Below are 16373 nucleotides of genomic sequence, written 5' to 3'. Positions count from 1 at the left end.
CCATTTTCTAGAGGTTAATTGGAGATAAGAGTCTCAGGTCCTTTTGTGTCTGGGCTGGCTTTGAACCTTGATCCTCAGACCTCAGCCTCCTGGGTAGCTAGGATTACAGGCGTGAGCCACAGCTCACTGGCTAAAGTGAATGTTTTAATCTCTCCAAAATGTATTGGTTAAATTAGGTCCAAACTTCTAATGTAATGGCGTTTGGTGACTGGTGGAGCATTTGGAGGGTAATTACAGTTCCATGGGGTTCATGAGAGTGATGTCATCATAATGTACTTAGGTCCTAGGAGAAGAGGAGGCAAAATCAGAATTTCTTTATGTTCAGCGTAAGGGAATCAGGAAAAAGGGATCTTACCATGAGCCAAGTCTGCTGTCAAATTGATCTTGTGCTCCCAAGACACTGACACCATGCATGTAAAAACTGGTTAAGTGCCCTACTATGGCGTTTTGTTACAGCAGACCCAACCAAGACTAAATATGTTTGGTGATGCACAGTCCAGTTTTGAAAGACTACAACTGGTTGCAAACTACATGTTAAGAAAAAGGTCTAGAAGACCTAAACCAAATGGGAGACAGATTTACTTTTAGACTGAAGAGTTATACTGTTAACCATTATTGGAGTATTCAATACATATGCATAAAGTGCTTTTAGTAATAAAAGTTACTATTGATTTATTATTTTATTCCCCTTCCCTTCCCTATTTCAAGTAAACCTATATACAATATACCAGATACCGGAGTCAGATATAGTAAAAACATGAGATAAACCATAAGTAGAATTAAAAAGAGACACAAACAAAAGAAATAACCACACAGTAAATAAAGAACAACAATCACAAAGCTAAACCTTTTGTTTCCATATCCTAGAGTTCATTTTGCTTACGCATTTGTTTCACAGGTTCACTGAAATAGAACAAAATAACATTTATAAAAATCCCTGTAGTTCACTACTATCAAGAATCCATTTAAGTTATGAAGGTTATTTGTGATGCCACTGTAAACAGTCACTTAGTGCATTTACTGCTCCTCTTGCTAAATCTTGTTCTTTGGGAAATGTAATTGCTCACTTATTATGTGGTGACTTTATGTGCTAGAAGATAAGGTGAAACTTACCAGTAAAACCTGTTTGGTACCACTGCTTCCTGGATAAGCAGCCACCTTCTCCCAAATTCAGCAGAACTGTATAACTGTAACGAAAAGGAATTAATTTGTATCGTGGTGCTATGATCCAAGACATTTATAAACACCAGTTCTTTAACTTAGTACCCATTTATTGGGCACCTGTCATGTGCCAGGTGAGGGTTCCTTTTCATTATCTTTACCGTTACATGTTCTTCAAAGCAGATATTAACATCTCCCTTTTCGGTTGTGGCAACAGTGGCACAGAATGGTTATCATTTTTTGTTCTTCTCAAAATTACATGTGGGGTAGGTAGTGGGTTCATACATTGTTATGCTTGAGGACAAATTCATCAGTTTCATTTGACTTAGCTTGAACAAGTAGAGAAAGACTGGAGTAAAATCTAGACTAAGTTCTTAAAGCAAGCAGGGCAAACTGAACCAGACTAAAACAATGAGAAATGCATGAGGTAGCCAATGATAAAGAAAGACAGAGGAGTCAATTAGGGATGCTTCACAGAAACTGTGGGAAACCAACTGGGACTTGAACGAATGACAGAATTCATGCCAACTAAAATGGCATTATTCACAAAGGGAATAGTGTCTGTCAAAGCGGTGACATGGGGGCAAGATATGAATAAACCTGAGTTATCAAAATGCATGTGGATGAATATACTGCAGGCCATTTAGGCATGGCTCTGAATATCAACTTATCAACTCATAAAGAAGAAAATTGAATCAGCAAACAATGAGGAGCCAAGGTGGGTCTTTGTAAGAGTAAACAAAGGAAACTTAGGGAATGAAACTCTTTCCATAATCCAAGAGTTCGGTATGCATTATTAATTCATGCCCCCTACACAATGCATGTGTGTATGAAGTATTATGGTTCTTTGACAGATGGTTGCACAGTTGGTAAGATTTCAAATCCATTGGCTATACTGCTTTAGTACCTTTCATAGGCAACTATCCAGAAAGGCTATTCAGAAGATGTGGATTGATCTTCCATATTCTCCATCCCCAAATATCTTCTCCTCTTATGACCTATTCTTCATTTTTCCCTACTATAATACCCTGCTCTTTCTCTTTTCTTCCCCTTTTCCCCTCCATCAACTTCTCTCTCCCTTCTCTTCCTCTCTTTTTCCCTTCTCCTTCTCCTGTCTGTCTCACTCTCCCCTTTCTTATTTTCTTTTTCTTTTTTGTTTGCTTCTTTTTTGTTGCTTCCCTGCTTGTTTGCAGGTACTGAGGCTTGATCTTGCTGGGCTTGGTTTGCTTACTCAGCTAGTACCCAAATTTACAACCCCACAGTTTTGCTGGTTTACGGGGAAGGGAGTCACAAGCTCTTCTGCCTGAGCTAACATGGAACCACGTGCTTCTGTTCTCGGCCTCCTGAATAATTAGCATCATAAATAATTAGTATCACGAGCAATTATTCTGATCATCTTCGTATCATTCCAGGACCTTCTGACCCCAAGGTGTCTTTGGATGGCAACACAAAGAATCCTCTTTCCCTAGCATCTCTGGTTCCCACATGTGTTTGGTAACTGACTTGAAACATCTGGAACATCTCCTTTCTGCCATATGTCTGCCCCTCAAGAGTCCACTATCATATCTGCCAGCTCCTAAACTTAACAGATAGTGAGTCACCCTGCACTGACTACAGCCATCATGCTACCTACTCCTCCATTGCTAGACATAACACACAGTGAAATGTCAAATGACTAACCAAGTGAGTCACTAAGGATGCTGATGCAAGAGTCCCATCAGAGTACATACTGACCTGTGAGTGGAACTACTATCCATCTGACCAAAATATCGTGAATTCCCAAATGGAATATCTGGCTGAAATATCTGGATGAAACAGTAGTTCTGTTCTTCCAACCACACCAAATTCCAGCATCAAAACAAGGAGAATGTGGCTTTCTGTTTCAAAGTATCCTTTCATAACTTTTTCTTCCATTTGCCCAATGCCAAAATTTATAACTGGAATGATTTTAAAGTCCTTTGTGTTAAAGGCTAAGTCCAAGGATGGTGTTTGAGAGGTGGGTGGGAGATTTGGCACTAGGGCATTTATAGGTGATTTGAAGGTGACTAGAGACATGTTCAAAGGTGATTGTGGGCTCTTTCTTCTAGGCCATAAGGTGAGCACTTTTGCTCTGCCACATCCTCACAGTAGAAGCAACAGTAAACAATAACATGCCATGGACTGAAGCCTCCAAAAAGTGAGTAAAGCAACTGTTTTCTTTCTTTTTTTTTTTTTTTGTGGGTCATGGGGCTTGAACTCAGCCTGGGTGCTGCTCCTGAGCTCTTCAGCTCAAGGCTACGGCCCTACATCTGGGCCTGGCTGTTGTCTCTGAGCTCTTCAGCTTAAGGCTACCACCCTATACTTAAGCCAAGCCCCACTTCCCGTTTTCTAGAGGTTAATTGGTGATCAGAATCTCAGGTCCTTTTTGTGCCTGGGCTGGCTTTGAACCTTGTTCCTCAGATCTCAGCCTCCTGAGTAGCTAGGATTACAGGATTACACCTCACCTGGCTAAAGCAACCATTTTCTTTTTATACATCAATTATCTCTGGCATTTTATTGTAGAATGCTGACTGGCACATTCATTATACCTAAGAGAAAACTCCTGCTTGCTGTGTTTTAAGAAGACCAAGAAGAGATGGGAGAGAGCTTTCTTCATAGAGAAGAGAAACCTAGGATGGGACAGCTTGCTCTTTTGTGATTCAGAATCTAAGCAGCCAGCACAACTGGTTCTAGGACCTTGCACATCCTGAGCATCTCATCGTGAGTCACAAAGGTTTTTCTAACTACCGATGTCATCTGGTCCTCTCTTCCTCTGCAGTTGATGGTGTGTGTGTGTGTGTGTGTGTGTGTGTGTGTGTGTGTGTGTGTGTGTGTGTGTATTTAAGTACTGGAGCTTGACTTCAGTGCCTCATACTCTCACTCACCTTTCACGCTCATGGCAGTCCTACCATTAGCACCACTTCTCAGAACTGGCATTTTACTGATTCATTCAAGATGGATTCTTTTAGACCTGCCTGAGCTGACTGTGAATCACAGTCCTTCTGTTCCCAGCATCCTGAATAAATAGGATTATAGGCATGAGCCACCAATGTCCAATGCCCAGCGTGGTCTATCTACTTAGTTATTAATCCCAGAGATATACTTACTTTGATAAGCTTAGAGTAAATTAAAAAAATTCACAAGTTGGGAATGTGACCATATCTGCATGTAACTATATAGACATCTCTACTTATATGCAAAGCTTAAGGCATAGAATCAGGGTCAAGATGATCTAAATAATAATTCTGTGTATGAAGGGTGGACTCATGTCACTCCTGTAAGAATTGTGCAGTAATTGTGAGGGGTTATTGGGTTACAACAAGGGATTTTCATCTCCTTTCCCACAGAGAATCATCTCGGGAAAGAATTCCTGGATGGCAAAATCTATGCCTTTTCTTTTTCCTGCTGTCTTGTAAAATTTCTGTATTCGGCTTGAATTCAACCCTGTGAAGCAGTCAGGTATTTTTAAATATGAGTTGATAGTTTCAAAGATTTTCTTTGTTATTTGTGAGCATCTAAAGATCCCTTGAGCACTGAATATGCAACACAACACAACAAATCTCCTGTGACTGCTGCGTGCAACCCTGTGATATCCTTTTCAACTCCATGTTTAGGAAAGCACCCTTGGTGGACTGACTTTCTCACTTCCATCCTCACCTAGTACATTCCCTGACTGCTCCTTCAATGAGACTACCAACCTCTGTGGAAGATTGCTTCAGGACTTGCCTATCTCGATGCCTGCCCTTTCAAAACTACATCAAAGGCTACCTTCTTTATAACCCTCCCACTACCCACGGAGATTTCTACTGACTCCTCTTCAGAGACTTATGGTCTATCCAAATCTTGACCACACATTTATAATTCACTGTTTTGTAGTCTTTTGAGTGTTCTAACAACACATATAAAAATCACACTCAAATACCTGAGAATGTACCACCACTTTTTAATGTGATTGGGAAAATTTTACATGTCATGCATTTCACCCTCTGTGATCTATTGGTTCCTAGAACATGGAAGATAATCAAAAAAATTAAGTATTGATCTGCGCAATCCAATCTTCTGCTCATGAATCTACATAGGAAAGAGCTTAGTTTTCTCTGTGCATGATTAATGGTATTTTACCTGGCAAATACATTTTACTTACATGGATACATAGCAAGAGGCCAGTAACTAAAAGAAAAATCCATAAATATCACTGTATGTGCAACATCCAAAGACTTGTAAAAAAAAAGAGCCTGCATATTTTCTCAGAGACAAAGCTTTTGTGTATACCCCCATCTCTATTTCAAACATTTTCTCCCTAAGAAATTAATTGGCTGGCCTGGTGTTACACCAAAAAAGAGGTGGAGTGAGGGGACCAAAACCAACTCTCAGCTGCTCAAGTTAATGTGTATTTAATTAAACCTACAGAGTCTGACAGCAGTGTCCCCTTGAACAAAGAACAGAGAGGTATCAGAATATTCTACCCACTGCTTCCATTTCAACTGCCAGTGCAGGGCTTTTCCTGTAGAATGAGTCAATGCCCCGTAATAAAATTCATAGTGTTGGCAACATCTAAATAAGATTTATTTCCCTCCCTGTCTGTCTCCAGCTCCAAGGTTTCTTTTGACTGTCAGAACACAGAACTGAGAACTATCATTACTATCTGTCACATTGGAGAAAATGGCAACAGCTTTCTCTAGCAGTGCCATGCTTGGGGAGGAAGAGAGAGAAAGCTTGGGGAATGAAAGAACATTTGCTCAAGTTCTAGGAGAGCAACATTCATTGACTACCTCTCTGTCATGTACCCAGCAATACCATTCTTGGAATGTATTTGTTTTTATCCCTTCAATGCTGGTACACAATAGAGGGGGAGAATGTAAGAAGCAGAAAGTACATGTGTATGGGAGGGAAAGTTCTGGTTAACTAAGAATATAAGCAAAACCCCTGTCTAAAATCATTCTGCTTCATCGGAAACCACTTCACTACTTTAGTAAATATAGCTTGATGAGCACAAAGCCAACATTCATTGCCACTCAAGATCTATTAGCAGCAGTGTGGCCTTAGTGGCCACACTGGTCTAAGGTTGTCAACACTTCTCTTTCCTGCCACACTCCTCTCCAGAGTGTTAAAAAAAAAAAAAAGAACACCTCTCACATTGGCTTGTTTTCTCACCATTTGCCTTTAAGAGGATAAAAATACACTTAATTATAAAGGACTTAATTTCAACCATTGCAAGGGTTAGTTTTGCTTGTGAAGCGAGGACTTACCTTCAAAGTTTCCATGGCACCCCACTGAGGAAGGATGTGCAACTGTACGTTCAGTGATAGATACAAGCCAGCAGAATAAAGAAGATTAATAATACCAGGAGAACAATTACCTGGGGTGTGCTGATGGAGCCACTGATAAAGATGGGTGGGAGAAAAGGAGTCTAGGGAGAGGAGTTCCTTATTGATCTTTTCCTCCTTTATTTTGCCAAATTCACATGTTGGTAAATTACTATTAATAAGTGATATCTTTCTACTAGAAGAAGGGAAATATGACTTCCTTAATTCAATGCCAATAAAACCCCATAAACTGGCAAAGTCTTTCCCATCTTGTAAATGAGGGTCTCTTTTGAGATTGTAAGATACACATTATGAATTTTCTCTTGCCACCAGGAAATGGGTGAGAGGACACCGATTCCAGAGAAATTGATCACAAGGACAACGGGCACTGAGGCTGAGTCACCAGGTACGTTTTAAGGCTTTGGGTGATGGAATCAGCTGCTGTTCTCCACAAAGCTGCCCTGGGTGATTTCCCCTAGCCAGGCACCATTTCCTGGATCCCTTCCACTCAATTGCTTGAGAGGTTTCCTTCGGAGAACTCATTCCTAATGATGGTTCTTTTTAAGGTTGCCTGCTCACTCCTCTTTCCGTTCCTGTCCTGAACATCTTGGAGGCAGGGGGCTTGCAAATTGCACTTCTTGAAAAGGCTGACATGAATATCCTGCCAGTTCTATTTATTTGCTTCATCCTAATACTGCCCTGGGGATGGACGAGGTACATCACACACATCCCCCTCAAGGCTCACGGGTTCCCAGTGCTGTCTCTGCATTCATTCATTTTTAGCAAGAATGAGATGATACCTTAAGGACTTCTGATAAATTCCAAAGGCCAGGCCTGAGGCTTTGCACATCTAGCAAATTCACTTTTCCAACAGACTCAACAGGAAGAAAATCATTTAGCAAGTGTTCAGAATTATATCCTCGTGCCCTTGTTCCAGAGCATGAAAAGGGGTCTGAATTCATGCTGAGGGACTCTCAAAAAATATGGATAGCAAGCCAGGCTCTGGTGACCCATGCCTGTAATCCTAGCTAGAGAGAGGTTAAGATATGGGGGGTCATGGTTCAAAGCTAGCCCAGGTAGAAAAGTCCATGACACTCTTATCTCCAGTTGACTACCAGAAAGCCAGCAGTGGATCTGTGGCTCAAAATGGTTAAATGAATGGTGGCCATAAGCAAAAGAGTACCAAACCCCCATAACTGACCAACATACACACACACACACACACACACACACACACACACACACACACACACTGTGGCAGGTAATAAACAGTAAAGGTACTATGGATGACATCCTAGACACCAACGCCACCTACATCCCAGTAGATATTTCTCAAAGACAAAATTCTGATTCTAAGAGATATCACAGATAATAAGTAAGGAGGACGACACTTATTTACAGCATTTTGTTTGCCCCATTTGTAAGGAGATGGGAAGACTTAGAAAAAATCATATTAAGTGAAGTAAGCCAGACTCAAAGGAACATAGGCTCAATGAAAGGATCTCCAGGATATAGAAACAAAAGCCATATAATGAGTGATTATTATCCTTAATGTACTATGTTATATCTCTTTTGCTGTCCCTTGGTTAACTCATATTGTTACAGTATTTTATCTACTTATCTGATATATTGTGTTTATTTGGTTATTTGAAATCAGATAGGGAAGGGGGGGGAAACAAGATGAAGGGCAGGGGTGGGGAGACAGAAATGGGGACCAAGACATGAGAAAGGGTATCAATGTTTGTGAAGTAATGCACCTTCTATCTGGTGAATATAATGTAACCCTTCTATTAATTACAATACAAATATATGAATAAAAAAGAAAAAAATGTAGCTGGGCACTGGTGGCTCAAACTTGAAATTGTAGCTACTCAAAAGGCTGAGGTCTGAGAATCACGGTTTGAAACCACCCTGGATAGGGATGTCCAAGAGATTCTTCTGTCCAATTAGGCAGCAAAACAAAAACAAAACCAAACAACAACAACAACAACAAAAACCATGGAGCTATAGCTATAGCTCAACTGGTAGAGTACTGGCCTTGACAGGGATAGTGCTCAGATCTCAATTCACAACCCTGTTTGAAAGAGAACACATGTAAGACAGACAGACAGACAGACAGACAGACAGACACACACACACACACACACAGAAGGAGGTGGGCAAAAAATAAATTTCAAGGTAGACCTTGGAATAAAAAAATCAAATATCTAAGGATATAGAAGGAGAACTATTCCAGAAGAATGGGTCTGTATGGGCAATACACATAGCAGCAAAGTTCAGATAAGTGGTTTTGTTTTTCTCTGATCGATTGAAAGAGACTCAGAATGGATGGGAAGCATGAAGAAAAATGAAGTAGGAACTGAGGCAACTGCTAGAGCCTGGGACAAGCTTGGGTAAATACAATCCTATCAAAAGTTGTGGGGAGCTAATACAGGTTGAATCCAAATATCAGCAAGGTCAAATGACAAGAGCACTGAGGCCGAACACTTAGACTTTGCTGATGAAGAGTAAGAAGGAATGATGACACTTTGCTGGCTCCATCAATCTCTCCTGTGGCTGGATTTATCAAATCTGTCACTGGCTATTCCTCAGCTGTCACTGGAATCTGTCACATTCCTTAAAGATGGGCTTTGCACTCTGAGGACTGGGTACTGGACAAGGAAATTGGAACTGGCTAACAAGGAAAGGCCATTATTTGTGTATAGGCCATTTTTATTTGGGAATACTTTCCATGCATTCTGATCTAAAGGCATAGAGAAAACTATCATGAGAAGAATCTTGCACTAAAGGGCTCTTAAAGATGAGTATGGGTGACATAGAACTGGTTAGCAATTAATGAAAAAACTTGCACGTAAAAACATCTACTTCTGTTTTAAACTATGAAATAACTGTCCAGTGACACGATAATGCTCGTTTCAGCCTTCACTGTGATCTCTTGTACAGTGTACATCTTCCTTTATTCTTGCAGCCCTTTCTACCAAATCATTAGGGAAAAGTAGATGAAACTGTTTCAAGGAGCAAGAGAAAAACTATGCTCCAAGCAGTTTACACATGTCATCTACGTGGGAAAAGAGGCCTTTCTTGTTTGCATGTGATGGCATTTGCGCTTGAGAATTTGTTTTATAAACAAGGATTGGGGTTGACATTTAGCAAGCTCTCTGGATTCCACTGTAATTGCCAGTTTTGTACTTGGGTACTTAGGTTATTTGCATATTCATGCGATTAGAAATAAGCTCTGACACTGGAAAATTTCAAACACAGAGAAATCTTGCCCAAACAGCATGGTATATAATGTTCAGCATATTTTGTATAAATAATGGAGGAGGGCCTTTTTACTAAGTAAAATGCCTTGAGAAAATGTGATAACCTTGGATATACAGCCATGTTCTCTCTGATGGGTGTTTGTGCAGAAATTATTTGAATATCTCCAGGGATTAAATTTCAAAAGTCCATTTGTCTTTTTAATTCCAACCTCACACTTTTGACATGAAAGGGGTTCCTGGGTTTATGGAAAAAATAAATAAAATTAACACAAAAGTAAATATTTATTGGTTTGATGTCTGTAGAAATCACTATATTCTACGTGCTGTACACCAGTTCTTCCTTGCTAATTGTATTTGGCTTCTATAGTAGCTTTTGGTGACTCATTAAGAAGGCATTCAAAGTGTTCGAGGCTGGTAGCAGAGCACCAGCCAATGAACTAACATGTCATATACTGAGATGAAGTCTTAGCTTGAGACCATTAAATAAATAAATAAATAAAATATGAAGTTGTTCAGTATAGATAACAGTGTCTATTTTTCTCGCATTGGAGACTGAACCAAGATCATCTCTGCTTGAGACAAGCTTATGTCTCTCCATACTGCATATCTGCTGGCCCTTAGGTCCTTGTAGAACACATATAGGCAGTGTTTTCTGTAGTCCTGGCTCTGAGTGATGTCTCATATGTATCATCTCAGCATCATCAATCAGTCCCATCCATCAAGGCTTGCTAATTCTATCTCTCTGCCGTGAAAAGCCCCTACAGGGATCATGTGATCTACACTCACAGAGCCAGTGACAGAGGCCGATGGAGAAGTCTGCTGACAGCCTCCTCCCAGCTTGTTCTTTCTATGTGAGAAACCACTATGACCAAGATTCTGAAAATGCTGACATGTTAAGAAGTTATTCTGAGAAAACTCCAGCATTCAAAGCAACTGTAATAAGCCTTGCCTCTGCCTTAGAGGCAGATGAATACAGCAGGGAATGATCAAAAAGAATGAAAGGAATTTTTCATTTTTAGAAGAAACATAGGCATAAAATTGTTTACATAAAATATGTAGACTTGCAGAGAGAGAGAGAGGGAAGACAGTAAATACATTAGATAATAAAACTATACATATATGCATATATGTCCATCTCTCTCTGTGCACATATATAAATATATGGTGATATGCTGGTCTTTTAAAAAAAATGTGCTTATAACTCAAATTCTGTCATTGGGTATCAAATACCCTGGTTTTCCTCTTCTACCAACTCAAACTCAAAACTCTTAACTCAAAGTCAACCTTAATTTATATTAATTAATTTAATAGTGATATTTAGGGTTTTCTTTTTTGTATGTGTACAGAAATGTCCTTAATGAACGCAGATTCCTCCCTAAAAAAATGCTGAAAATTCAGAATTATTTTTCGGTTTTTCTTTCTTTCTTTTCTCTCCCCTCCTTTCCTTTCCTCCTTTTCTTCTCTTCTCCTCTTTCTTCTTTTACTTCTTTCATTCTCCCTTTCTTGCATAAACTATGATTCTTTGAAATACACAGGAAATCTCTGATGAAACAATGTTTCTATTATGTGGACTGCTCATGGACAAGCATTCAAAATATGTGAAATGATATCATTTTTAAATTTTTAGCATTTCCTTTATAAAATTGTTTACTATTTATACAAACATTAAAAAATCTTCACAATATTTTTTGGTGTGAAAATTTTAGTAAAGAACACAGGATGGTACACTTTTAGGATCAAATCCCCACAGGTTCATGGACAGGTTGGGACTCAGCTGGTGACAACTGTTTTGGAAAGTTCTGGAATCTCTATGAGGTGGCACATAGTTGGAAGAAGGTTATAATAAGGTTATAATACGAAGCTCTCAGATCCTAGCCCACAATGGGTAAGGAAGCTCCTCTGTTTCCTGGGGCTACAGCCAGTTGTTCTGTCTAAGTTCGTGCAGCCATAGCCTGAAAGTTCTGAAACAAAGAGCCAAATCAAATCCTTCCTCCTTGTCGGTGCTGTCTCATTCTTTTAAGTATTTTGGGCATTGCTATCATAATATTGAACAGTGTATCAGCCAAAGTGTCTTAAAGATTTCGCTCCTCCTCCACTGCTCTCATCTGTCATCTGAATGTGAATATGTGAATGCTTTTTAAAAACCTTCAATTTAACATCTTCTGAAGTAACATTGAGAGAGACAGAAAGAGAGAGAGAGAGAGAGAGAGAGAGAGAGAGAGAGAGAGAGAGAGAGAATGAGAGAAGACACTGAGAAAGAGAAAAAGGGAAAAAAGGGAATTGGATAGGTTTCTAAGGTTTCTTTAACTTCCCCAGTATTCCTGGGTAAATTTTTTTTTATTTTATTTATTTACTTATTTTTGCCAATCCTGGGCTTGAGGTCAGGGCCTAAGTACTGTCCTTGGACTTTCTCAAGGCTAGAGCTCTACCACTCGAGCCACAGCACCACTTCTGGCTTTTTTCTATGTTTGTGGTACTGAGGAATTGAACCCGGGTCTTCATACATTCTAGGCAAGCACTCTACCACTAGGCCAAATTCTCGGCTCTCTTGGGTAAATTTTTGAGTTAGTTGTAGGATAAATCAAAAACAAAAATAAGAGATTGTAACATTGCGGAAAGAGAATGGGAGTCAGTCTTCTCAAATAAACCTGAAGAGTTACATATGAGACCTTTCATACTCAGTGGTCAGCGCGAGGCTGAAATGACACAATCCCTGCCCTTTCTCTATCATCATGCTCAAAGCTCAGTCCTGGCCGGCTTGGTTCTGAGTTTTAAGCATTCTCTTATGTCCTGACTTGTGTGAATAGCTACTGAGCTTAAATCCTTCATAGCAGTCCAGGACATATGCAAGCACAGAGCAAACCAGGGCTCTGCCTACCAGTAACCAGCAAACCCTCATGGAAGGGTGGTGGCAGCATTTGCTCCTCCAGAGATCCACAAGGAAGAAGGCCCTGCCAGGTTTCAAGAGGGTGGCTGAGGCCTTCCATCCACTCCCATTGCATCACTTCCATCCCAGCAGCTGTGTGGACTTCACAGTATCGCATTCTCCCTTTCACAAACTGCTCCTCCAATGCAAACCCTAAAAAGAATGCCGGGAGCTCAGTGGTAGCCTGAGCCCAAGCTGAGGTATATCCATATTCTTACACATTCTTTATTGTTTTTTTCTTCACTGGCACATCTGCTCTTTGTTTTCTCTCATTTTAAATGTTTCCTAACACATCATGTTTAGTGAAGTGTTTAAGACAGAGAGGTGCTGTTGGAGGAAATGTTTTATAGCACCGTTTGTAGATTAGTTTATTGCCAAATTAAAATGAAGTTGTAATCTGGCAGGCTCTGTCTGCTGCTTGGTCTCCTTTGCATGGATTTGTGTAAAGAGAAAAGTTAGAGAAAACCACCATTGCTCCATTTCTAAATACAAAGAAACAAAATAACAATGCCAAAAAAAAAGCAGGACATTTTTTGGGCACTGGTAGCTTATGTCTATACTCCCAGCTATTCAGGAGGCTGAGATCTGAGGACTGTGTTTCAAAGCCAGTCTTGGCAGTAAAGTCCATGAGACTCTTATCTACAATGAATCACTAAGAATCTGAAAGTAGCACTGTGGTTTAAGTGGTAGAGCATGAGCCTGAACAAACAAACAAAAAAAGCTAAGGGACAGTGCCCAGACTCTGAGTTCAAACTAGTACCATGAAGAAAAGGAAAAGACAAAGAGCTTTTGTTGGTCTTGTGCTTAAACTTCAGCAATAAAAAAAAATAAAATAAAAAAGAGAACAAAAATTTCCTGGTTCTATAATAAAAGTTGCAGAATTCTTCCTATTGTCTGTAATGATTTACAGTTGTAGGAAGTCTAAGGTAACAGGTCTTCACATGAACATCAGCCCTAATTATCCTTAATTTGCCATGGTCTCTAAGGTTTGCATATTTTGGAGATCTAGGGCCATCCGAAGCAAAATCCTCAAAGACACTATACCTCAATGAGGCTAAGGAAACTTGCTCCTATTTCTACACTGGGTTAAGTCCTATGCCAGGGTTTTCAGGTGTTCAGATTACACCTGTGTCAAACTCAGTGGAAAGAAGAATCTATAAATCCATAATACCCTTCCATCATTGTCACAGTAGATGGATAGGCACATGCTCATTCAAGAGGGCATTTATCTCTGGGAAACCAGCTTAATTTTGGGTCGCTATGGTCAAGACAAGGGATGCCTGGATATTTGGTGATGATTATCTCTGGATATTTTCATAAAGATATTTCCAGAACACATCAATATCTGATTCAGAAAGTAAATATGATCTCTTTTCCCTCCCCAATACAGACAATATAGTTGGCATTATGTAATCATTTGAAGTACAAAATGTGTGAATTTGGCCCCCATTCCTTTCTCTTTCTCTCTCTCTCTCTATGGTTTTTCCTTTTCTCCCTCACTTCACTATATACTCATAGCCCAGAATTTCCAGCTACATGTGGCTGCTATTGTCTCTTTGAACTTTGCGCTGAAACATCTATCCCCTCCTGCCTTGGGCCATTAGCAATCCTGGTTGTCAAGCCTTTTACTTTGAATCAGACATTGGCTCCAATACCGCCTCTCATCCTTAATTCTCATGGATTTAGATTTGGACAGAATTACACTACAGGCTTTCTTCATTTTCCAGCTTGCAGATGGCAGATCTTAGGACTTCTCAATTTCCCTAATTCCAGGAGTACTTGAGTCCTTCTTTATTCTCTCTCTCTCTCTCTCTCTCTCTCTCTCTCTCTCTCTCTCTCTCTCTCTCTCTCTCTCTCTCTCTCTCTCTCCCTCCCTCCCTCCCTCCCTCCCTCCCTCCCTCCCTCTCTCCCTCCCTCCCTCTCTCTCTCTCTCTCTCTCTCTCTCTGAATGTCTCTTTCTTCCTCTCATTGGTCTGTTTCTTCAGAGGAATTTGATTGTTATAATCACCTAGATACTGATAGCATCAAAAAAATCTAAAACATCAAAGCATCCTCATTTTGTTATCTTGATTTGGCCATACAAATTATTCATTGATTAAAATTACTATGGTTTTTAAAAGTATATTATGTGAAGTAAGCCACACACAAAGCAACCTAGGCTTCCTGGTTTCCTCATTTGTAATAATTAGCACACATCTAGGACTCTCCTAGCAGAGGATCACAATAGCTCAAAACCAAGGTACATAAGGTCATATACGATGAGACTAAATGAAAGGATCTCTAAGAAATGGAAGAGCCCTTTGGTTAATCTCATATTGTTACTATATCTGACTTGGTTACCTTGTATATTGTATATATGTTTATTTGTTCATTTGAAATGGGGAAGGGAAGAGGGAGAAACAGTATGATTGGGAGAGGGTGGGGGGAGGGAAATAGGGACAAAAACGTGAAAAGGTGTATCAATATATGAGAAGTAATGCATCTAGTACCTGGCAAATATAACTGTAACCTCTCTATACATTACCCTGACAATAAAAATAAATTTTAAAAATTACTATGTTTTTAAATGAAATTCTAGCCTCCTGTGAAACTGCTATCCAGGAAAATATGTTGGGCCAAGAGACAATCTGTTCAATCAAATTCTTTGAGTTCCTCATAAGAGAGTTACATCAAAGAGCCTCCTCTGGGTGTTTATGCATTCAAGATGAAATAGTCAGCACTGTGCACCACAGCCCATATGGGCTCTCTTCAGGCCCAAGATCCAAGCTCTGTCCTTAGAGGCCTTTAAAACTCATATTCACTGAAGTAGAGAAAAAAGCAAAGTCCAGGAAATAAGGAGAGGATATATGGCTGTTGCTTTAATAGACAATTTTTAAAAACAAAACAAAGCAAAAAGTAGAGGACCACTATTCTTTGGTAAGTTACCAAGAAGCTGCTGCCTCTTCAAGGTGTTTCCTCATAAATGATGCCAAAATTTAATGTGATAGGGCATCCAGCAGACTAAATACTCACTCTTAGGCTGTGATCTTAGCCAGGAGCTTTGAAGCACTGACATTAGCAGCTGTCACAAAGAAACCAATAAGCAATACTTTTATGAATGAATGCATGCTCCCGTTTCTTAGGCAAATGCAATGGCTGGCGAGCCACTACCAACACAGGGTCCTTCTTGGTAGCTATAGCTCTAAATCTTGAATTCTAAAAACCCCATACACTACAGGTGATGGTCAGTTGTGACTTCCATTTCTTAGTGGCCACAGACACCTCACAAATTTACTCCAGCTAGTGCAATGCTTCACCTGATGACTGCAACAGATCCTCCAGCCAAGGCCCCCATCTTCATTCTGTAATGAGAACCCTGAAACACAGAAAGCTTTTCCCCTCTTGCACCCAATTCCTAATTGCTTAACAATTAGGTAGGCCCAATAGTGACAACAGAATGTAAGTTGGTTGTGAAATATGTATTATAACTAGCTTATGGAATTTCTGTTTTAGACAAACAGGAAAAAATTTCATCCTGTAAATGTTATTTACCAAAATCTGTATACTCATATGTGATATTTATCTTGAAGAATATATACTCCTTTTCTAAGTCTGATGGAAGCATTTCCTATGACCTTCACAGTAAATAGAGCACTGAATCTATCTGTAAAACTTTGGACCGACAATTTCCTATCATTCATTCAGCCATTTTGATGACAT

The 16373-nt window shown here is 39.7% G+C and overlaps 1 protein-coding gene across 3 annotated transcripts in view; it reads right to left on the bottom strand.

Annotated features, from left to right (window-relative positions):
- Sorcs1 (sortilin related VPS10 domain containing receptor 1) overlaps positions 1-16373 on the bottom strand; it is a 442495-nt gene that overhangs the window by 139799 nt on the left and 286323 nt on the right. For all 3 annotated transcript variants that reach the window (XM_090345933.1, XM_090345930.1, XM_090345931.1), the window contains exon 5: positions 1114-1187. In XM_090345933.1, coding sequence (XP_090202059.1) covers positions 1114-1187 — 74 coding nt within the window. The remainder of the gene's footprint in view (positions 1-1113; positions 1188-16373) is intronic.

This window comes from Megascapheus bottae, chromosome 15 (genome assembly GCF_031878675.1).
Source record: "Megascapheus bottae isolate mThoBot1 chromosome 15, mThoBot2.hap1, whole genome shotgun sequence".
NCBI lineage: Eukaryota > Metazoa > Chordata > Mammalia > Rodentia > Geomyidae > Megascapheus > Megascapheus bottae.
This window is presented reverse-complemented; position numbering and strand designations above follow the sequence as displayed.